General features: G+C 34.7%; 1 protein-coding gene and 1 long non-coding RNA gene across 9 annotated transcripts in view; one reads left to right on the forward strand and one right to left on the reverse strand.

Annotated features, from left to right (window-relative positions):
* Positions 1–25,122, forward strand: part of PTPRQ (protein tyrosine phosphatase receptor type Q) — a 199,425-nt gene that overhangs the window by 163,247 nt on the left and 11,056 nt on the right. For 3 of the 5 annotated variants that reach the window (XM_045462798.1, XM_045462800.1, XM_045462802.1), the window contains 7 exons: positions 2,844–2,870; positions 3,529–3,610; positions 6,966–7,056; positions 12,004–12,080; positions 18,741–18,875; positions 19,074–19,199; positions 20,316–20,464. In XM_045462798.1, coding sequence (XP_045318754.1) covers positions 2,844–2,870; positions 3,529–3,610; positions 6,966–7,056; positions 12,004–12,080; positions 18,741–18,875; positions 19,074–19,199; positions 20,316–20,464 — 687 coding nt within the window. The remainder of the gene's footprint in view (positions 1–2,843; positions 2,871–3,528; positions 3,611–6,965; positions 7,057–12,003; positions 12,081–18,740; positions 18,876–19,073; positions 19,200–20,315; positions 20,465–25,122) is intronic. The other 2 variants (XM_045462799.1, XM_045462801.1) reach the window with 1 other exon arrangement.
* The window catches only part of LOC123590042, a 168,187-nt gene that overhangs the window by 107,997 nt on the left and 35,068 nt on the right, over positions 1–25,122 (reverse strand). The gene's annotated exons all lie outside the window — the stretch shown is intronic.

Genomic DNA, 25,122 nt, shown 5'->3' on the forward strand with positions numbered 1-25,122 from the left:
GAAGTCTGTTTATCTATGATCATTCTTTATGCCGAGACCGTGATTAAGAATAAAAATAGGAAATCTTGCTGCTTAATTTAGCACATTCTAGTCTACCAAGTTTTGAGTAAAATTAAGATAAAGTATTCTTTTAGAAACAAAAAAAATTTCTTCCTTTATATCAGTATGAATTGTAGGACAGATGGGTAAGAGGAGCTTGAGTTTTACAAAATAGAGTAGAAATAGCAATTCTAATACTAATGATAGTAACTAATATTTATGTATTGCTTCCAAAGCCAAGGGCATTTCTAAACATTTTACATATATGAGCTTGATTTACATATGCTTTCCTTATTTTACAAATTAGGAACTGAGGCACAGAAAGATTAAGTAACTTGCTTAAGGTAACATAGCTAGTTATTGTTAGAGCCCATATTTAAAACCAATAAAGGCATCATATTTTATAGTAAGGAAAGAATTCACAAATATTCACCTGAATCTAATAGCCAGTTACAGTTCAAAATTAGTATCTTTAGGGACGCTTAGATGGCTCTGTCAGTTAAGCTTTCGGCTCTTGATCTCAGCTCAGGTCATGATTTCATGGTTTGTGAGATCGAGCCCTGTGTTGGGCTCTGCACTGACAGCATGGAGCCTGCTTGGGATTCTCTCTTTCCCGCTCTCTCTGGCCCTCCCCTGCTCTCTCTCTCTCTCTCTCTCAAAATAAGTAAATAAACTTTAAAAAATGAATAAATATAAATAAATTAAAAAAATAAAATTAGTATCTTTACAGAGATCTTTCAATTGCAAGATAAAATAATAGTAAAAAAAGCAACTTTCTGTAGTATTCTTCACTGTAAATAAATTGATAAAAGAAACATCTTTTTATTAAATTAATTATAATTTCTAAGTGAAAATATAAATCATTAATGATAATAAGAGCCAGGATGTGAATAATTGGTGGTTCAACTATTTCTTGCTCATTTATATTTTAATATGATTATTCATGTTTAATGTATTTTGAGGACTTCATGAACATATTTTGATTCTTCAAATACCATATTGATGGCTGTGCAGAAACTAGCCCTACTTTAGATTCTAGATGGCTGAGTAAAAATATTTTGCCAATACTGCCTCAAATAATTTTGGATTCTCTGGGAAAAGAGACTCTTCCTACTATAGGATGGCAGTCTGACTGTCCTTAAATAGGTGGGCCATGAGCCTGTCATTAAATTAGATGTAATATGTTTGAATTTCACTATTCACAAGTTGATATGAAAACAATCTCCATGCAATTCAAGAATTTCCATTTCCCTGTGGTAGCAGGGAAATTGGTCTTGCTAATTCAAATGTCTCATTCATATTTCTATCTTAAGCTCAGTTAAGTAGGAATGCCTAACCTAACCCCTTGCTTTTCCTGTTTCTGAGGAATATTATGGCATAAAAGCATCGGGGCAACAGGAATCTAAGGGAGCTTGGGTAGTATGGGTCTAGCCCATGATTATATTTTTTTCTTACTGGTCTTTGCTGAAGAGTAATTATTTCCAACAGGGATCGATTGTTGCCCCAGTCCCCACTTCATCTGTTGCTATGTCAGAAGTATTTCAAGAGCCTCAAATTCAGATACTCTGTCTTTCTTTTCTAAACCCAAAATCAAAGATTCTGATTCAATAGCCCATTCAGTCATCTCCGTATTCATTTGGTTAAAAATTTCTCTGTTGCCTTCTTAGAATCACTCTAGGATATCGTGGGAAGCTTACAAGTTCATCCACGAAGACTTTGCTCAAACATTGCTGTTTTATCACTGTGATGCCGTGTTTGATAATGGTATGCTCTATGAGGTTATACCCTAAGAAGCTGGGAGATACCTTCTTCTCCTTGGGGACACCTAAAGCATTAGCCAAGAATTCTATCATTCTTCTTGGTAGTACTTGCTCCTGCACCCCCATATTTTTCACCAGTTCGTATATTGTAATAAATTTAACTTTTATGACTCATTTTTTGTTCATTGAACCCACCCCTTTGAGACCATTTGTATAGTATTCTTTATGCTGCATCTTTCAATCTAATTATTTTCTTTCATTTATTCTTTACCTCAAAACCACATCTTCTTATAAATATTCTTCATTTAAGGAATGAAGCAAAATCATCCTTGATAATATTTAAATTTTAAAACTTTGAAAAAGTTATATGTTATTCATTTTATTTCATTATACTTTGTGCCTTTTGTGGTTTTGCGGTGCTAATTGTGCATGACAAACGTGTTATTGAAGATGTGCCCATCTCTAAATTTGTGTGTGATGCATAGTCTATTTAGCTGTAAAAAATTATTTCAGATTTTTTCAGAGTATAAATAATTGGACCGATGAAGTGTCACAGGAGATATGTCTAAAGTAACTGAAAGAATTGTGATTTTTTATGGTTACATACTCATCAAAACACACTCATAAAATAAAATTTAGTCAATATGATGTCATTTTTCAAAGATCCACTCTCCCTGGTTAAGCACTCTCTGTGGACAAAGAAAATATTTTTTTTAATCCACATTAACTCTCTTAGACCCTAGATACTATGAAATATATAAGATAAAATTAAAAAAAGACCTGTTTTTAACACAGTACTCCAAAGGCCTAACAGCATAAAAGGGTGCCTTAGCTTGAGAGAGAAACTAAGTTATTATTTGGCCATATTTGGATCCAAATATTAGACAATTGAAATAGAATTTAAAATAACGATCACCTATCGGTTAAAGGGATAACACATCATACATTACTGATTTATTATATTTTTCTGATTTTAGTCTAGAAGTCTTTTAGAAAGAACTATACCCTCAACTTACAATGCATTTAATACAATCTCTGTTGCAGGTTACTTAGTTATAGAAAATCCATCAAGTAAGTTTGTTAAATATCTTTTCTTCTTTTTGAATATCAATGCTAGATTCACTGATTCAATGAATCTTAATGTGTGGTTCCTTTCTTGTATGTTTGCTAGAAAAACCTCCAAGCTGGATATAAATCATAAAAGCATGACTAATTGCATGGTAACTGGAGAAATGCTTTCTCTCTCTCTGGGGCGAAGCCTGCATGTCTGTATTTTAGCTTGGGAAGTAATACGGGGATATTTAAACTCCTTAGGGTTTAAAAACCATGTCATTATGAGAATGAGGTCACTGCAATATTTTATATCTTCTAAAACCTTGTAATGTATAAAATGTTTTCTGTATGACAAAGAGGTATTATGTGCTTTAGGATTCAATGATAACTTTATGCCCTTATATTTACTTGAAAAACTTTCTTCGTTAAAATATGAAATCATTCATCGAAAGTCACTTGAAAATTGAAAGAATTTTGTACCAGGAGACAAAGAAAGCAAACTTACGGTGGAAAAGTTAATTTTGTAAATATGACAGAGTGACTTTAAAGGGCGGTGTGGTTTATGGGTTTTGAAATGTCTGTTGTTCTGTGGCTCATTAACTGTACAGCCAGCACCATGCTAAAGTGAAAGAACTCAATCTAACGTGATAATATTTATACCTTTCTTTGCTTGGAGGCCGGTGAGCAAGAAATCCTTCCTGCAACATGTTGAAGAGCTTTGCACAAACAACAACCTAAAGTTTCAAGAAGAATTTTCGGTATGTTACTAGCAGTTGTCACAACATTGCCAGACCTCCAGTCGTTTCATGTGTCACATTTCATGTCCATTTTAAGCAAGCAAGGCCATGAAGGACTGCGGCCTTGATAATCAATACCCAATTACCAGGTTGATTGTTTGGATAGTAATGTTACACGTGGTGGCCTCTGGTGCAACCCGAATGGAATTATTCACCTACTGTGTGAGGAAAAGGTGCTCTGCTTCAGACCTTCCCAGCAATGGCAACCTGGCCTCATTTCTTCTCTGCTCTTTCATCCAGATGGATGAGAATCTGGAATGCTGTATTCACTGGTTTTTGTGAGACTTAGGTTATGCTCTAAATGTGGTTTTAATATTTAAATAATTATTTTAGATTTAGAGACCAAATAATTCCATTTTTGCCTGCTTAGTTTATGTTAGTGATGTGGATGAACCTGAGAATGTGATGTTTCCAGAAACTATAAAAATCATATTATTTCTAGAACTATCCAAAAGGTAAAAATACCTGCATTTTATGAGGCCTATTATTAAGTTACTATGAAATAAATACTATATCACATTATGGAGAATATGTGAAGTTAAGAACATTCCACTTTGACACTATTCAGAAGTTAAGATTAATTTTATTGCTTTCAACATTCTATATACCTATAAAATTTAAATTATAATAATGCATAAGGTGTATATCAGAACTATACATAAGCTTTTTTTAAAACTTGTGTGCATCTTTCCAAACTTAGCTGGTTATTTTGTATTATATAAGTAAAACGGATCTCTAAATGTCACCAAAAACTTTATTTCTTTTTTTTTTTTGCATGAAATTTTTAGTGTGTGAACTTATGAAACAAAGAATTAAGCAATTGGCTTGAATAATTCAGGATTATAATATTTCAGCCTCTCAGGGAATAATAACAAAATGTGAGAAGATTAATGGTATTTCCTACAGCTCTTTGGTTATGCTTCTTAAGTAATATTGGTCTGGACTTAACAAAATCGATGGTACCATAAAACTTTTCTTAGCATTTACACAGCGAGAACTCTCAATTTTTCAGGAGCAAAAGTGTAATTTCACTAGAATAAGAGCGAATATAATTACATTATGCATGACTGAGTAGATGAAAAGTTTTATTAGCAATAACATTTTCACATGTATTATGTTGAGAAAGTTTCTAGTTCAACTTTTTTGGAGATCATGGTTTTGAGAACTTGTTTTTTTATATAAATATATAGGCAAACTTTATATATTATATAAATGTATCTATATATGTAAGGAACTTTTTAAAATTGTTTTTATCTTAATAATGTGTTAAGTTTTCTTTTTTTAAAATTTTTTTTAACGTTTATTTATTTTTGAGACAGAGAGAGACAGAGCATGAACGGGGGAGGGGCAGAGAGAGAGGGAGACGCAGAATCGGAAGCAGGCTCCAGGCTCTGAGCCATCAGCTCAGAGCCCGATGCAGGGCTCGAACTCACGGACGGTGAGATCGTGACCTGAGCTGAAGTCGGACGCTTAACCGACTGAGCCACCCAGGCACCCCTAATGAGGTGTTAAGTTTTCAAAGCAAAATTATATTTTAATAAATAAATGCATATTTGATAAACTTTATAACTCAGGTCATACTCACTTATACATTAAATATTTATAAGCTTCTACTATATGATAGGCATTGTATTTAGCACATTGATGTATATATGAACTCAACACTCAATAGCCAAGTGACTTTGGGCAAATCACTTAAACTCTCTGTACCTCAATATCTTCATTTGTAAAATAATACTATTTAACTCACTAAGTCGTGAATGCTAACATAATTGAATGTGTGTAACACTAAGAATCGTGGCTGACACGAGTATTAGCTATTATGATGATGACTTCTACCATAAAAGAAGCTCATACTGTGATAAGACATGCACAAAAAATACAAAAATACACCGTATGATGATAGAAATATGCAGGGAAAAGTGAGAACTGACTCTATTTGGATAGCAGTCAGAAAAGGCTTTACAAAAAGGTGACCTTTGAGATGAACTTTAGGACAAGCAGAAGACCAACAGATAGATAAAGGGGGAAGGGTTAAGGATGCAAAACAGTCCAACTCAACTAGGATCCCAATGAAAAGAGCAAACAGTAAGAGAAAATGCTGAATAGGATGGTGGAGGCCCTATGTTCCCTGATAAGAAAAAGGCTGCCAAGTATAACATTACTATCCAAACAGTCAACCTGGTAATTGGGTATTAATTATCAAGGCCACAGTCATTTAAATCTATAAGTGGAAACTTCTTTGTGAAAAAATTACAGAAGTACCACTTTTCAGATGATTTCCATTTCACCTTTTTTTCTGCCTCTATTTCATTGTCTCTTACGAATATACTGACATATACTCCTGACACCTTGACACAAGGAAGCTGTTCTGGGATTCCCTAGTTGGCTAATTTTTTTTTCCCTAAGCCTTTTGTGCCAACACACGAGATTTCAGATGCTTACACTGTTTCTTTCCTCTAACCCATATCCATATGCAAAAGACTGTCTGGATTTTCTTTTTGTGGAAAAATAAGTGGGAAAGGGAGAATTACCTAATTAAAAGAAATTATTTATAATAATGTTGAAAAAATTGTAAAAACACAAATTGTAATACTTTTTAAGGAATTTGGCAAGTTGAGACTTATTTCTAAACTGGAAACCTATGAACTTTGTAAATATAAATCACCAGCTCAACAAAATAATGAACACATTTTCTGGCACCAACTTTTTTAATGATGAATGGATAATATCATGATCTCTTATCAAAATGTCAATAATGGATCTCCTTGACCCTTCCTCTGTGTCTGATAATTCTTAATCGCACCTTTGCATTCCAGTACCGATTTAACAATGCCTACTGAGAACAGGAATTGACCTTTGACATGTTCTTAAACTGACCAGTGTTGTACCAATTAATAGGCATGAAATCATGCTGCCCGAGGAGAGAAAACAAAAAATAAATCACTGAACTCCCTTCCCCTACTAAGTAGACATTAAAATATTAAATAATACTCAGTGTGTACCTGATGAAACCATTAGTGAAGTATGGAGCAGGGTTATTATTAACATGGTTGCCACATCTTAGAGCTTCCCAAAATACAAAGAAATTATCCCAGAAAGACCAATAGTCCAAAAGACCAATTTTTTTCAGAATATTTTCAGTAAACATTTATATAAGTTCATTACTATTAATTTGATCTTGTTTCTGCAGTTATGAGAGGTGTTTTCAATTTAAAAGTAAAAGGGTTTAGAGTGAAGAATAGTCTTTTATTAAGTAGAATTTCTTGTTTTCCTCTGAAATGAATCTAAACTGTGCAATAACTTCATTCCACAGGAATTACCAAAATTTCTTCAGGATCTTTCTTCAACTGATGCTGATCTGCCTTGGAACAGAGCGAAAAACCGCTTTCCAAATATAAAACCATGTATGTGCACTTACTGCCTCTGGTTCTGACCTGCAAAATGTTTTAAAATGAGTACCAAATGAATCTTAGCATTTTTACTTCTTAAATGTATTATATTACATATTCATCAGATTACAATAATGCATTTTATTAGCAGTAATTTTCAAACTGTATCTCTTTTGCTTTGTTAATATTTATTGAAGTTAACATACATGATTTTCAGCTTGTTCACACAAGGTTCACTTATGCAGGTGCAAGAAACTGTAGACCTAATAGTTTCTTAGCTTTGTAATTTAACCCAAGTAAGGAACCTCTCTAACATCTTCCTACAGATCCAGTTCTCAAATGAAAAGAGAAACATGTAACTTTGTGCATTAGTTTCCCTTAAAAGCAGGGCAGTGCTTTCTTACGGAATATAAAAAAATGCATTGCAAAGTATTCACCGAAGATCGGAGTAAACGTATGCTTACCAGGATTGGTTTTACAAAGGAGGCAGGGTTGTGTCTCACCATAGTAAGCCATACTTCATTTTTCAATCAATGAGAAAAGAAACTGCATTGTTGTTTTAAGAATTAGCAGCGATGTGAAAGGAAAAATAATTATATTCCTCTGTTAATAATAGCTGTATGTTTGATATTACATGTTTTGAACACGTGTGCCTACTGTCTATATTCTGATACAATTCACTTCCTACTATGAAATAAACAAGTGCTATTCGTGGTGTTCTGAAATATTGTTAATATTGTTTCAAAATCTAGAATTTTTAAATATTCCTAATTTTAAAATATTCTAATATATAATAATATATAATATTATGTATTATAATGATACACAATATACAAATATAATATATAATAATATAATAGTAATATATATATTTTTCTATGTTCTATATTGGTAAAATCCTTACTTAAAAATTGAACTCTTCTGTCTAGGAAGACACAGACGTGGAGAAGGATATACTCGCAGAGTGTAAAATAATAAAGGATGTGGATAGGAAGACATGGAGCAAATTCTGATATTCTAGAACTGGAGGATAACTGAGGCATGAAGTAAACAAATTTAGGGAAACGTGATATAGGAAGTAGTCATCTAGTGGAATCTGCTAATTCCCAAGAATTAGGATAGGATGAAAATGCAAATAGCTTTAATCACACAAAATCCTTCCTGGAACAAAGCAAATAATACGTGAATGACTTTAGGAGTAAGTTGACAAATCAGACACTATTGTAGGAATGACCGAATGTTAGTATTGCATCTCTAAATGTCTGTGTTTCTCAGTGGATCCTTTTGTTTTCCCTTTCAGAGAGTTAACCTGGGTCAGATGCATTATAAGTTTAAGAGATAGGGAATTTCTCATATTTTTATATTTGTCTCTATCTATATTTCTTCCATACTTGTTTGCTTCATTCCTATTCAAGGCTTTTCAGTGAAAATGAATACTATAATCTAATTGAAAGACAGTTATTATGGAATATTTCATATCTATTTACATTCATATATTTGGCTGAAGTGATTTCTAATCTATCAGTATATATAAAATAAGTAAACCAAATATGGCTAACTTATTTCCAAAGATCAAAGGGTACCTAATTGAAAATATGTAGAAATTTGAGATGTTAGCAAAATATTTTTTAAATGTGACATTTCAATCTTTTATTATTAAGATCCCAGTGCATTATTATCAGGATTCACATTATCACTATAAGAAAAGTCAGACCACATAGCTTTATTACTTATAAGACAGGAAGAGAATAAGAGTGGTCAATGGAAGTAAATAAAAAACCTTAAAACAACAAGAAGATTTGAGGAGTATGATTGCCCCGTTTCTTCAAATCTGAGGCTAAGACAAAAAATAATTGTTAATGGTGGAATTACACATCAAGGATGTTTGGAATATCATAATTAGAATTTCATGCATGTTTCACCTTTACTAGAGGCAAATGGACAATGTCTAATTGTTTTCTGCTTTCTCGATTTCAGTCCAGAAAAATTTATGGCACTTTTTCAAATAATGTATTACATCCACATTCAATATCTTTTCATGGATTTGTAGGGAAAAAATTTTTCTTAACTATCCTCTTAGAGAATTGGAGGTCCTATAAGAAATAATTGTATTAGGTAGATTTCTCTATTCTTCAAGAATGTTATTAGAATAATTAATTAATTCAATGAATACCTACTGCCTGCATATAGTAAAACTGCTAAGAATGTGTGGGCTCCAATGAAACTTGCTAGGCTGCAATCCTGTGTACCTACTAACAGCCTTAGTGACTACATGTACCATTCAGTGGTGTCCACCTCGTGAGCTTACTGTGAGGATTAATGAAATAATTATTTAACCCACTCTGCACAGTACTGGAACATGCTCTCAATGTTAGTGCTTATGATTGTTGAATCAATAATAGATTGCTTATTTTTAAAAGCCACTAACTTTCTTGGTGAATAAGCTTTAGTAACAGGACTTTAGGGTCTATAGTCTGGACATAACAAGCACAGTTCCCTAACCTGGGTTAGAAGGCGAGCCATAAACTCACAGCCACCTCTATGGGTAAGTGTACCCCTGCCACACACACACAGTACAAGGAAATGAGATGTTTAAACTAAATATATTCTCCCGCTGTGCTCGCAGAGAAGCCATTAAGCTGAAGAAACGTTTTTTTTCTCCCATAGAGAATGAATTCATTTTAATAGACTCTGAATTTTAGCTTGAGCCAGCTTAGTGAAGTACATTGTTTCCCCTGAGTAATGTAGGAAGTGGGATTTCAAATATCACAGTGCATTATAGAAGATATTAGCTTACAGGGCTTTAAGGTACTAGAATTAGCAGCAAATGCTTGCAAAAGAGATTTCCAAATCTCTGTTTGACAGGACACTATGACCTTCAGAAATGTTCCAACACCACGAAGAAAAGTTTAGCTTGCTGTTGACTCAGATAGTTATAAGCAGGCATATCAAGTGAATAGAAACCTGATGGCATCCCTTCCTAAGTTACAGGACTAGCCACAAGGTCATTAAAATAGTTATAGCATACCAAATTCAAAGTCTTTGAGGCATAAATCATTTGCATAAATTTGCTTAAACATTCCCCATCTCTAAACCTATAGGGCAGGTCATTTTAACTCTAACGATGCAGCATAGTCATTTAACAAGTAACATGTGTTTAAGCTTTAAGAACATGAGAGCATGTATCAAGTTCTACTCAGCTTTATAAGTTCCAGAAGATTTCGTGTAAGTTTTCCTCAAGAAAATTGTAAAAATAAATATTATAACTATATATTATAGTTTAGGTAATGAAGGAGAAGAGAAGTTAAGGAATTCACCCAAGTCCATTTGTATGGTAGATAACAGATGATTCATTTGGAATTCAAACCCAAAGCCATTTACCGATTGTTCCTCCACTACCAAGTTCCTCCACTTTCCAAGATTAGGAAAAAAAAAAAAAAAAAACACTTCAAAATAAAGATGTAGTAATGGTATTTTGTATCATTTTCATGACTAGTTAAAATTAGCACTGGACATTCTGACTGTAATACCAAAGTGGTAAATATCCTCACAAAAAATAATTTTGAACCCCTTTTTTGAAAAAAATAATGGTTAGGGGCATCTAGTTTTACCAGATCTTAAAATATTCTAAAGAATAATCATTAAAAGTTTGGTGTTAAAGAAAGAATAGGCAGAAAAATTAATGGAAAGGAATAAATAGTCCAGAAATAGGCCTAAATGCATAGAGAAATCTAGTGTATAATAACAGTAGTATTTTGAGTAAGGGGGGATGATGGAATGTTAACAAATTGAGACTGTTGTTCCAAATGGCAACAAAGAAACAAACAATAAAAAATATATTTTAGCTTGTTCCATAAAAAACAATAATAAATTCCAATGGATCAAAGATTGAAATAGTTAAAACAAAAGCAGAAAAACCCATTAAAGTTCTAGAAGAAATTATGAATGAATTTGTACAAATAAAAACATTGATGTGACCGACACCTTTGTATGAATGACACAAGAAGCCATAATTCCATGAGGAAAAATAATTACAAATTTGATTATAAAAACATGTAAATTTTATGTATGGCAAGATAGCTAGCAGCTCCATTGATTGACAGAGTAAAATAAATGACAAGAAGAAAATTTCATTCAATACATGTAAGCATATTTTCATTATAAAATATTTTTAATAGAAAAATAGTATAATATGAAAAGTCAGTTAAAAAAGTTATTTAAAATGGCCAATACACAAACAAATAACCTCAGATCAATTACATTCACATTTAAGGAAATAAAAATAAATATTATGAGATATAAATTTGTATCTATCAAAATATCATAAATTAAAATGTTTAATAATATCTTATGGTAGTGAAAATAAGAGGAAACAGAATTGTTCAAACACTTTTGTTCGGAGTATGAACTTATATAATTAGAGAACAATTTGGCAATATCTTTCAAAATTTGAAATGCACAATACGATTTAGGAATTCTACTGCTGGTAATGCATTCTGCAAATACACTGCAAATAGTTTAAATATGTTTATTCGGCATTTTGCAATAACAAAATGAGATGAATTTAAATCATCATAAGAGTTAAATTAATATATCCAATCAGTGAAATACCATATGTTTAAAATAATGAGCTAGACATTTTGTCTATGATAATATGGAAAGACACACATAGGTAAATGAAAAAAATTGCAGAAAATTTGTGGTTTTTAACCACAATAATTCCATTTGTGGTTAATTTTTTATGAATATGTACAGAAGATTCTGGAAGTATGTACAAGAACATATTAATAGTCGTTGTCTCTGGGCAGTGGAAATATGAGATAAGAGGGAACTTTTTTAATTTTATGGCTATCTGTAATGTTCGATGTTATGTCATGAATTTCTTTGTATTATTTTTATAGGAAAGAAAGTGGTGGCAATTTTAAAAATGAATTAGCATTACTGTCTCATATTTTCCTCTAGATAATAATAACAGAGTGAAGCTGATAGCTGATGCTAGTATTCCGGGATCAGATTATATTAATGCCAGCTATGTTTCTGTAAGTCACCATTTTTTTGTTTTATATTCTTATAAAACATAAATACTTCAATTATATTACTCTTCCAACTATTTTAAATTTTTTTTTCAACGTTTATTTATTTTTGGGACAGAGAGAGACAGAGCATGAACGGGGGAGGGGCAGAGAGAGAGGGAGACACAGAATCGGAAACAGGCTCCAGGCTCTGAGCCATCAGCCCAGAGCCTGATGCGGGGCTCGAACTCACGGACCGCGAGATCGTGACCTGGCTGAAGTCGGACGCTTAACCGACTGCGCCACCCAGGCGCCCCACTTCCAACTATTTTAAATAAGAAATTAATTATAAACTCTATGGATTTTAATGTGCCAGTCCCTCACAACAACACTAGGTACCTCCCTTTTATAGATGGGGAAATGGAGGCTCCTAATAGAGATTGCAGTTTACCAACAATCATGTCACTAGTAAGTGACACAGGCCTTTCCACTATTTTATATTTGTCAGTATATTATTTGTGCATAACAAGGTCTGTCAATCTCTCTTACAAAGAAAAAAATCAGTCAAATAGATAGTTATGTCCATATAGTATAAAAATAGCATGCTCTTCTTCCCATCTAGGTTTTCAGTCCTTCAATGGGACTATGATGTCATGTTCTACTTTTTATCCTCAGCTACCTGGAGAATGTGCACTCCATTGTACCTGCTCAAAGAACATAAATGAGGGGCACCTGGGTGGCTCAGTCAGTTAAGCTTCTGACTCTTGATTTCAGCTCAGGTTATGATCTCATGGTTTGTGGGTTCAAGCCCTGTATTGGGTTCTGCACTGACAGTGCAAGGCCTGCTTGAGAGTCTCTCTCTCTCCCTCTCTCTGCCCCTCCTCCACTCGCTCTCTCGTGCTCTCTCTCCCAAAAATAAATAAACATTAAAAAAAAAAAGGTGGGTGGCTCAGTCAGTTAAGCGTCCAACTTCAGCTCAGGTCATGGTCTCACAGTTCGTGGGTTCCAACCCTACGTCGGGCTCTGTGCTGATGGCTGAGACTAGAGACTGCTTTGGATTCCATGTCTCCCTCTCTCTCTGCCCCTCCCCTGCTTGGCACTCAGTCTCTCTCTCTCTCTCTCAAAAATAAACATAAAAATAATATAAAAATATAAAAGAACATAAATGAACCAACATGGGATGAATTTTGTGGCATGCCTAATGAACTATCTGGCACATCATAGATAATAAAAGCTTGCTGCATTGGATTGAAAATTGAATGAAACCAATGTGTTTTTAGGGCTTCCTCTCCTTCTCCATGGCTCTTTGACTTCTCAGTGCTCTTCCCTATCATAGGTATATGGAAACTTTAAATGCATCCAAGACCTCCACTTGGGTTGACACAACCACTCTGAGGAATCTCAGAGTTAGGAATTGCCCTTGTTCTTATTTAAGTCAACCATTCACCTTGGAACTGTCTCTTTAAAAATCCTATTAGCTTCTCTCAGCAATGATTCACCTACTTCCTCCTAAGGCAGATGATTCTATCTCTGAACAGCTCCAATATACAGTTGGAGCTATATGCTCCCTTATATTTTCACACCCTGGCTTTAATTCTAACATATAGCAAAGTTAACCATCCTTATCATGGTGATCCTACAGTCGCCTGAGGATTTCCTCTACTGCCCCTAGTCTGTTTTTCTTTTTTTTTAATTTTTAACTTTATTTTTTTATTTTAATTTTAATTATTTTTAATATTTTAGTTAGTTAACATACAGTGCAATATTGGTTTCAGAAGTAGAATTCGGTGATTCATCACTTACATACAACACCCAGTGCTCATCATAAGTGCCCTCCTTAGTACCCATTACCCATCTAGCCCATTTCCCACCCACCTCCCTCCATCAAACCTCAGTTTGTTCTCTATTGTGAAGAGTCTCTTGTGGTTTATTTCCCTTTATTCTCTCTACCCCCTTTCCATATGTTCATCTGTTTTGTTTCCTAAATTCCACATATGAGTGAAATTAATGGTAATTGTCATCCTCTGACTGACTTCTCTTAGCATAATACACTCTAGCTCCATCTACAATAGTTGCAAATGGCAAGATCTCATTCTTTTTGATGGCTGAGTCATATTCCATTGTGTGTATATACCACATCTTCTTTTTTTTTTTAATATATGAAATTTATTGTCAAATTGGTTTCCATACAACACCCAGTGCTCATCCCAAAAGATGCCCTCTTCAATGCCCATCACCTACCCACCCCTCCCTCCCACCCCCCATCAACCCTCAGTTTGTTCTCAGGTTTTAAGAGTCTCTTATGCTTTGGCTCTCTCCCACTCTAACCTCTTTTTTTTTTCCTTCCCCTCTCCCATGGGTTTCCATTAAATTTCTCAGGATCCACATAAATGTGAAAATATATGGTATCTGTCTTTCTCTGTATGGCTTATTTCACTTAGCACCACACTCTCCAGTTCCATCTACATTGCTACAAAGGGCCATATTTCATTCTTTCTCATTGCCACGTAGTACTCCATTGTGTATATAAACCACAATTTCTTTATCCATTCATCAGTTGATGGACATTTAGGCTTTTCCCACAATTTGGCTATTGTTGAGAGTGCTGCTATAAACATTGGGGTGCATATGTAGATGGTGTACCCCTTCTAATCTGTATTTTTGTATCCTTTGGGTAAATACCTACTGGTGCAATTGCTGGATTGTAGGGTAGTTCTATTTTTAGTTTCTTGAGGAAACTCCATACTATTCTCCAGAGTGGTCGCACCAGTATACATTCCCAGCAACTGTGCAAGAGGTTTCCCCTTTCTCTGCATCCTCACCAACATCTGTTGTTTCTTGTGTTGTTAAGTTTAGCCATTCTGACCAGTATGAGGTGGTATCTCAATGTGGTTTTGATTTGTATTTCCCTGATGATGTGTGATTTTTGAGCATCTTTTCATCTGTCTGTTAGCCATCTGGATGTCTTCTTTGGAAAGGTGTCTATTCATATATTCTGCCCATTTATTAATTGGGTTGTTTGTTTTTTGCTGCCCATAGTCTTTTATTATTTTCTTGTTCATAGGTCTTCACTCCCAGGCCTGCCATTGCCTTTGGTCCCACTGGAACTCTGCTTATGTGATGCTCCGTCCTGCCTTGAAACCTCTGTTAAGGGGGGAAAATTCATTCTAAGTTCTATATTGATTAATTATAACTCCATAATTACAGTCATATATTGGGTCCTATTGTGAAAGAAATAAATAATTGGAGAATTTAAGATTTATTAATAGGGGAAGTGAGGGAGGATTCAGAGGAGTTAAGGGATCTTTTGAATATTTATGCAAAAACTTTAAATCAAGCCTATTTTTCTGAAGAACTTTAAATCCATTTTGCAAAACCACACACATTTTCTGTTGCAGTAAGAATATTTTAGTCACTTATGAAATTATTAATTCCCTTGAAAATGTAATTCTTCTCTAAAGATTTTGGTGAAATCTTGTGATTATTAATTTTCATTGTAGCCTAAACTCTATAGCATGCTGAAGTTTTACTTTGATTTACAGGATGATGCATATATGCATTTAACTTTAATCAATGTGCTAATGATCATGTGTTTTGTGATACTATAGAACAGGACAAAGGCAAATAATTGTATCAGTGATGTATTGATTTGTATAATTTTTATTCCCCAATAAGTAGGTACAAAAGAATAGCTCACATCCTCTAATGTTCAACCAGATATAGGGTAACAGTATAGGGCATGAATGTGATTACAAAGGAAACTGATGGTTTTAGTAGGTATAACTAAACCTACACAGATTACATAAACAAAGGAATATTCATGAAACCCCAGTGTCCCTTCTAAATATTACAGGTTGTCAGGAAACAGCCATAAGAAGATGATAATGCAGGGTGAGCAATAAACTAAGAATTCTGAATATATATATCCTGCTATAATCAAGTGATGTTGTAATATAATAAATCTTACAACAAAGTCACTATGACCCACATGTAATGATATTCAAAATCATTACTGAGCTGCATGGTAAGCAGGCTCTGATGGAAAGTACCCTACATTAAGGAAGATTTCAGAATTGGAGTGGGCAGCATATTGTTGCTCTTAGCTTTCGGGTAAATCTTTGCTTGAAATGCCAGGAACAGATGGAAATAGAAAAGCCATTAAATCATAGTGTCCCTTACTTCACCATCCCCAAAGTCAGGCAGTCTTCCCTCAGAAAGAGTGAAGACTTCTCAGAAATATACATCTGATATTCCCCCCACTCCCCAATTTTGTTCCATGGCATCTCCATCTGAAAGTTCATGAACACTTTTTCCAGAAGCAGAAGACAGGAGCCATCTACAAATGGACACTGGATTCTTATTTCTCTCTCTGAGTGCTAGAGGAAAAGGGAGGAAAACTGTACAGGGAGGTAAGGAAGAAAGCAAAATAACTACTCTTCAGATGGAAAAACAGAACACCAAGTCTGGGGAAAGGAAAAGGGAAGACCAGGAGGTGGTCCGAGGGAAATACCTTAAGATTGGGAAACTCCAGGCCAGGGTCTGTAACTAGATTAATATGTGTTTATCCCTCTGCCCTTGGCTGTTCTTGGGAATTGTGCTCCTGAAGCTAGGACTCACAGAGAGCTTGGAACATTTCGATAGTGATTAGACTGTGGGAGAGAGGTAGGGAGGAAAAAAGATACTGCATCCCTATAAACAGCCACTAACTTTACAAATGAGTTTAGAAATATTTTCAAGAGAGCTAACAATAATAACACTATGCAATGGGACATGAGAAAGTCATCAAAACCTCACAATTATCTCTCTTGTCAACTTGAGATGCCTGAAATTACTTTAACTTAAGGATATATTTTTACTATAATTAGAAATTAAATATTAAACCCATGATGAAAATGAACTGTAATAACATCAGAAACAGATTTGTCCCTACTTTGATAGAATACTATAGTACCAAAGGACATTTAGTCCCTAAAAAAAGTGAAATGCAAATGACTGGCAAAAACATTTTATAAATCGAATGATTACCATTCGATTACCATTATTCAATTACCATAATTACCATTACTCATCCTTGAAACACTTCCTTCATTGGGTATCCAGGACATCATTCTCTCGATTTTCCATCTACAACTTTGACTCTTTCCTCTCAGTCTCATTGGTTCTCTGTTATCTCCTCCACCATCAAACAGTGGAATTATCTAGAGCCCAATTCTTGAATTTATGATTTCTTTCCAAATGCATTTCCTCATGATTTCATCCATTCTTGTGTTTTAACTGAGACCTATGCAATGATTACTTTCAAATTATGCATCCAGTTTGGATGTCTTCCTGAATTTCAGACTCATATACCCAATTGCCTTCATGATATTCCCACTTGCATATCTAACAAAGATTTCAGGTTTAATATGTCAATTATAAATTCCTAATTTTCCCTTCAAATCTGCATCCAGAAGTCTTCCCCATCTTCCTCTCAAATTCTTATACCCAATATCCAGTCTGTCAGCAAATTCTCTTGACTCTGTCTTCAAAATATATCCATATCTTATCACTTCTCACCATCCCCATTGCTGTCAGCCAAATTACCCCCGTAGTTGGATTGTTGCAATAACCTTCTAACCACTCTCCTTCTTTCACCTTTTTAAAAACATATGTATGTATGTATATATGTATGTATGTATGTATGTATTTGGAAAGAGAGTGAGCAAGCACACGAGCAGGGGAAGGCAGAGAGAAAGAGAGAGAGAATCCCAAGTAGGCTCCATGCTGTCAGTGCAGAGCCTGATGTGGAGATCCATCCCACAAACTGAGATCATGACCTGAGCCAAAATCAAGAATCAGACTTGTTTAATGAGCCACCCAGGTACCCCCTCCTTTCACTTTTTAACCCCTATAGGCTGGTCTTCTTACAGAAACCAGAATAAAACTGCTAGACCATATAGAGTGTATGCTTTGAACACTGAATGTTGAAAGCCTTTCATCAGGTTTCTGTATCATCCAGAGTAAAAATCAGTCTTATAATTATCTACTAGGATGTAAAGTACCCTTATCCTCCCTCCCCTGTTCTTTCTTACATCATCTTCTATAACTGTCTTCCCTCATTTACTCCACTCCAGCCACTTGCTATTAAATTCTAGACATATTATTCCTCTAATGCTGTTACACTTGACTTCGTACCTGGAATACCTTCCCCCAAATCCTGCAGAGCTTACTCCCTTCCTTCTTCACATTTTCCCTAAGATATTACCCATGAGTCTGTTCTGAACACCATATTTTCTGAAAACCTTCTTTCATAGCACTTATCACTTTAAAAATTCTGTGTAATTTGTTTATTTAATGGACTTATTGATAGACTTAATGTCTATCTCCCCCTAACTAGAATATAAGATAAATGAGAAGAAGAATTTTAGTGTCTTTGCCAGGGCTTGAATCCCCAATTCCTAGAACAGTGTCTAGCACACAGTATGAACTCATAAATATTATTTCAATGGAAGAATATACATCTTTTAATACTGTAAAGAAATTGAACAAAATATTAATGGTACTTCATTCAAGATAGTGAATTTGTAGGTGAATTCAACATTCTATTATATATTTTGCAACCAGTATATTTTTATGTATTGTGTATATATATATATATATATATATATATATATATATATATATAATGTTGTAATTATATCCTTTTAGGGCTACCTATGTCCAAATGAATTTATTGCCACCCAAGGTCCATTACCAGGAACAGTTGGGGATTTTTGGAGAATGGTATGGGAAACCAGAGCAAAAACATTAGTAATGCTAACACAGTGTTTTGAAAAAGGACGGGTAAGTTATTTAAAAATCTTTCACAAGATGTTATCTTACAATTGTCTTAATATATGTGTGACAATTTCAGCTAATGCTGTGAGTCATCAATAACTTAGACATCTGTCTATGAGGCAGTTTTAACTTAGTAGCAATAACTGTGATATATATTCTAATATAACAGTGGTTCTTATGACTGGTGATTTTCTCTGAATACAGATCAGATGCCATCAGTATTGGCCAGAGGACAACAAACCTGTTACTGTCTTTGGAGATATAGTGATTACAAAGCTAATGGAGGATGTTCAAATAGATTGGACCATCAGGGATCTGAAAATTGAAAGGGTAAAAAAAGGCAATGGAGGGGAACACAATAGTAAATATGAGTCTCTAAATGTCTAGAAGTAAAATTAATTTCCAGAACTGCCCCTTGCAACAATACCTCTACATTCAACAGTGCTTTCCTAATATTTTCTAAACCAAAGTTTTTAGTTGGTAACTGACCTCAATATCTGTGTCACTTTGTTTAATTCCAAATCTCATGGTTAAAGTTTACATTAACCAATTATCACCAAATTGTTAGGTAGACAAAGGAAAAAAAGAAGGAAATAACTAGATTATTAGGTTTTTATTTGATGAAGAAACTATAATATTTGACTTAAACAGGAATTTCCTTAATCAGTAATCACTTTCCTCGTCTTAATAATTTGATTTTCTATTTAATCCAGAACCAATACATAAGGTATAGTATGGGATCCCACTTACCAGTTTGTATCAATGCCTATACACACAGAAAACGATCTAAGGAAATTTATACTTTCTAACATTATCAGACACTCATTACCTGTGTTTTGAATAATAGGTGAATGTGTTTGTGTTTTGGAACAAAATTGTTTTTTTTTATTTTTAATTTTTAAATGTTTATTCTTGAGGGAGAGAGACAGAGACAGAGAGTGAGTGGGGAAGGTTCAGAGCTAGAGAGAGAGAGGGAGACACAGAATCTGAAGCAGGCTCCAGGCTCTGAGCTGTCAGCACAGAACCCGACATGGGGCTTGAACTCACGAACCGTGAGATCATGACCTGAGCCAAAGTCGGATGCTTAACTGACTGAACCATGCTTCACCAATTAAACCACCCAGGTGCCCCGGAACAAAATTATTTTAAAATCTACAATTCTTGTCCTACGAAATGTTACACTACATTTGAATATAAACACTCTATATTATCCTCTGTTTGTAAGCTTTTTTATTGTTGCCATTCATGCTGAAAGGCAATTTGCTTTATTGTAGCAATAACAGAATACCTGTCTTGCAGGAAATCATGAAAACATAGTTTCTTCCGTTTGGTAAATAGTCATTTTTAAAAGATCACCTTCAAAAGCTAAGACATAAGCTGCCTTAAACCTTCATTGTGGTACTTTAATAATTGTATCGTGCTTCTTTAATCTGTCATGTTGCCTAGCATGGAGATTGTATGACTGTGAGACAGTGCAACTTTACTGCTTGGCCTGAGCATGGAGTCCCTGAAAACAGTGCCCCTCTGGTTCACTTTGTAAAGTTGGTTCGAGCAAGCAGAGCACATGACACAACACCTATGATTGTTCACTGCAGGTAAGGAAGATATTTTCAGAACCTTATATGAAACACTAGAAATGGCGTTTAAACCCAATGTGTCTTTTGATTATCATGATACCATTGATAAGGGAACTTTCCTGAAGTCTTGACTGGATTATGCCTCTCAAAGGAAAGTCTTTAAATTTTTTTTAATTGTAGCCCCTCATTGATGTGTGTGTGTGTGTGTGTGTGTGTGTGTGTGTGTGTGTGTGGTGTCGTGTGTGTGTGTTTGTGTGTGTGTGTGTGTAGGATTTTAAGAATTTTACAAATAAACATCAGATCCTTTATTATTTCAATTGGCATTAGTCTACTATCATAATTTAATTTTTTGTAAAAAGAATTTTTAGATTTGAGTTGTAAAGAATAAAGGAAAATGAACTTTAAAATAAAGATTAAATTGGGTGACCAACCCAAGTATTATAACAAATTTGTACAAACTTTAGCTACTCTCATGTCCTTCTTTGGCTGCTTTTTGAACATGGTTAAGAGAATATAACTGCAAGTTGAAAATTGTCTCCTCATTTTCATTGGTATTTAATACTTAGATATAAAATTCAAGGTTTTTAGCATTCAGAGTTTTTCTGGACAGATTTAATTTGTGTTTTCTAACATGATCTAAATAAGTCTCAACTTGTGTCTCTTCAACAATTGGTTTGTAAATAGAGAAAAAGTGGATAATAATACACTATTTTATGATTCCATTTACATGAGATTCCTAGAATAGGTAAATTCATAGAGACAGAAAGTAAAATTGTGGTTACCAGGGACTTGAGGGAGAGAGAGATGGGGAGTTATAATGCGTATGTTGTTTAATTAGTTGTTTCATTAGAACTTCTGCTTGGGATGATGAAAAAGTTCTGGAAATGGATAGTGGTGATGGTTGCACAATGTTGTGAATGTGTTTCATGCCAACTGAGTTGTGTACTTAAATATGGTTAAAATGGTAAATTGTTTGTTACATATCTATTACTGCAATAAAATTATTAGCTAACAGTACTTAGTCACATTAATAATTAAAAAATTGTTAGTTATAATTTTTCCAATAACTGATTGATAATTTTTCTAACAGGTGTATGCTGTAATCAGTCTGGTTAAAGATGTAAGAAAATGTTAATCCATCCAAGTGTTTTACTTTTATTTAGAGGAGAAAATTCAATATGTGATTTAAATGGTTATATATTTTCTAGGAATATTTTACGTTTTTTTAAATTATAAAGGTAATACATAAATGCTTGCTCATTACAAAATATCTAAACAATATTTAGGTTTAAAAAGCATACAGAACAAAGATTAAAAGCCTCATTTTTACTGTCTTATTTCCATTTCCCCTCCCTAAACATAACATTTTCATCAAAATAGTATATGATATAAATAGATTAACAGCTTGCTTCTAAAGTCAACTATTCCTGTTAAGCTGAGTCATTGATGATTAAAATTTTTAATGAACAGTAGCTGCCTTTAGCTTCTTTGTGTCTTGCACATATACTGACACTAACATCCATTAGAAAAGAAAAGTACCTAATCCCTTATAGCCTCAAAAAGAGTAGAGAGCATGGGGCTCAGTCGGTTAAGTGTCCAACTTTGGCTCAGGTCATGACCTCGCAGTCCATAGGTTCAAGCCCCACGTCGAGCTCTGTGCTGACAGCTCAAAGCCTAGAGCCTGCTTTGGATTTTGTGTCTCCCTTTCTGTCTGCACCTCCCCCCTCATGTCTCTCTCTCTCTCTCTCTCTCTCTCTCTCTCTCCTTCAAAAATAAACATTAAAAAATTTAAAAAAAAGAGTAGAGAGCAGATAGTAGCTACACTGTGATGAACATAGCATAATCTATAGACTTAACCAAATCACTATGTTGTATAGCTGAAACTAATGTCACATTGTGTGTCAATTATACTTCAATAGAAAGACAGAGAGAGAGAGAGAGAGAGAGAGTCTCCCTCTTTGTAATAGAAATGGATGAAATATGAGAAAAAAGAATGCTCAAATTAATAATTCTTTTTGGTATCATTTAAAACTCCACTAAATTTTTATCTCTAACCCCAGCTTCTTGCCTCAACTTAGATGTACATTTAACTGCCAATTTAATGTGCCAACCTGAATGACCACAAAACTGAAAATTTGATGTGTCCAAAACAGAACACTTGATTCAATCTCCAACCTCACTCCACCTTCTCAGTCCCCATCTTGGTGAACTGCAAATCCACTCCCCATGGTGCCAGAACCCGGAGTCATCCCTGACTCTGCCCTTGCTCTCGCGCTCCACCTGCGGCCATGCAGCAAGTACTCTGACGCCTCTCCCCTCTCACCTCTCCACGGCAGCCCCCCAGCCCTGGGCTTCTTGCTCTTCTTCCAACATGCAGAACATGCTCCACGCACACCTCCCCAGACACACCCTCCGGCTGCAGTGCTCCTCTCACACTGTGTGCTCCCTTGTGCGAGTTTCTTTCCAAATATTACATAATCAGAGACACCTTCTCCTTAACCTGATTTCTCTTTCTTCATAGCGCTTATTACCGCCAGGCACATTCTATGCAGTATTTGTGTACTGCCCTTTACTGTCCTCTAGAAAATAAGCTCCTCAAGTGCAGAGACTTTGGATTGTTGTTCATAGCTGCACCCCAGATGCCTGGACAGGGTCTGACATTCAAAATATATTGAATAATGTAATAACCAATTACTCTGTTCAGGCATGTGTATATATGTGTTACCATAATTGGATTTATGTTGTAATGCTCATTATTTCGTATATGGCTGAATCATGGGAAATTGCTAAGATTCAGTTATTTCTTACCTACAAAAATGGAAATTTTATGTTGTTCAACGTAACATTTATAAGACTAGGTGGCCTTCCCTGTGTCTTTTTTTCTTTTTTTATATTTACTTCCTGTGTTAACCATTCGAATAGCTATGAGTCTTTTTCTTCTAATGGGAATTTCTGCATAAGTCTTGTCAAGTTTATCAGTTCATGATTTCTATGGAGCACATACTTGTCCTTGGGTGTGAAACTTATTTCTTTTTTTAATTAAAAAAAAACTTTTTTTTACATTTATTTATTCTTGAGAGACAGAGAGAGACAGAACACTAGTCTGGGAGGGATAGAGAGAGAGGGAGACCCAGAATCCGAAGCAGGCTCCAGGCTCTGAGCTGTCAGCACACAACCTGATGCAGGGCTCAAACTCACAAACCATGAGATCGTGACCTGAGCCGAAGTCAAATGCTTAACTGACTGAGCCACCCAGGCAACCCTAAGCTAATTTCTTAAAAGGAAATAGCTTTTCAATTTTATTATCTATAGGAAGTAAAAAAAAAAATTCTAAGAAAAGAAAGTGAAAAGAACAGATGAGAGACTGCCAGTAAGAAGCAGAGTAAATGCTATAGGGCTAAACAGTTGGCATTTTTAATATTCAGCATTTCTATTCGTAACCAAAAATATGTGCAATACAAAGTTTCTGGTGTTAAAAATGTTCAACAGTTTAAAAAAAAACTTCTTGATATGTATGTATATATAATGGAATATTACTCAGCCATCAAAAGGAATGAAATCTTGACATTTGCAATGATGTGGACGGAACTAGAGTGTATTGTGCTAAGTGAAATAAGTCATTCAGAGAAAGACAGATACCATATGATTTCATTCATATGTGGAACTTAAGGAACAAAACAGATGAACACAGGGGAAGGAAAAATAAAGAAAAAGGCAAACCATAAGAGACTCTTAACTATAGAGAACAAACTGAAAGTTGATGGAAGGCAGGTGAGTGGAAGATGGGCTAAATGGGTGATGGGGATTAAGAAGGGCACTTGTGAGGAGCACTGGGTGTTGTATGTAAGTGTTAAATCACTAAATTCTATTCCTATAACCATTATTACACTACATGTTAACTAACTACAATTTAAATAAAAACTTAAACAAATCATCGGTATACTTCTCCGAATATACCCCTTAAAATATTATGAAAGAGGAAAAGTTCAACTGGTTAAAAAAAATAGCATGGATTGAAGAGACAGAGGAGACAATAGCTGAATTAGAAGGTAAAATTATGGAAAGAGAGGAAGCTGAGAAAAAGAGAGAAAAAAATCCAGGAGTATGAGGGGAGAATTAGAGAACTAAGTATTGCAATCAAATGGAACAATATCTGTATTATAGGAATTCCAGAAGAGGAAGAGAGAGAGAAAGGGGCTGAAGGTGTACTTGAACAAATCATAGCTGAGAACTTCCCTGATATGAGGAAGGAAACAGGCATTGAAATCCAAGAGGTACAGAGAACTCCCTTCAGATGTAACTTGTATCGATCTTCTGTACAACATATCATAGTGAAACTGGCAAAATACAAGGATAAAGAGAGAATTCTGAAAGCAGCTAGGGATAAACAGGCCCTAACATACAAAGGTAGACACAAAGTGTAGTAGCAGACCGATCTACTGACACTTGGCAGGCCAGAAACGAATGGCAGAAAATCTTCAATGTGATGAACAGAAAAAATATGCAGCCAAGAACCCTTTATCCAGCAAGTGTGTCATCCAGAATAGTAGAGATAAAGGTTTTCCAAACAAACAAAAACTGAAGGAATTCATCATCACTAAGCCAGCCCTACAAGAGATCCTAAGGAAGACTCTATGAGTGAAATGTTACAAGGACCACAAAGTACCAGAGACATC

This window comes from Leopardus geoffroyi, chromosome B4 (genome assembly GCF_018350155.1).
Source record: "Leopardus geoffroyi isolate Oge1 chromosome B4, O.geoffroyi_Oge1_pat1.0, whole genome shotgun sequence".
NCBI classification, from domain to species: Eukaryota; Metazoa; Chordata; class Mammalia; order Carnivora; family Felidae; genus Leopardus; species Leopardus geoffroyi.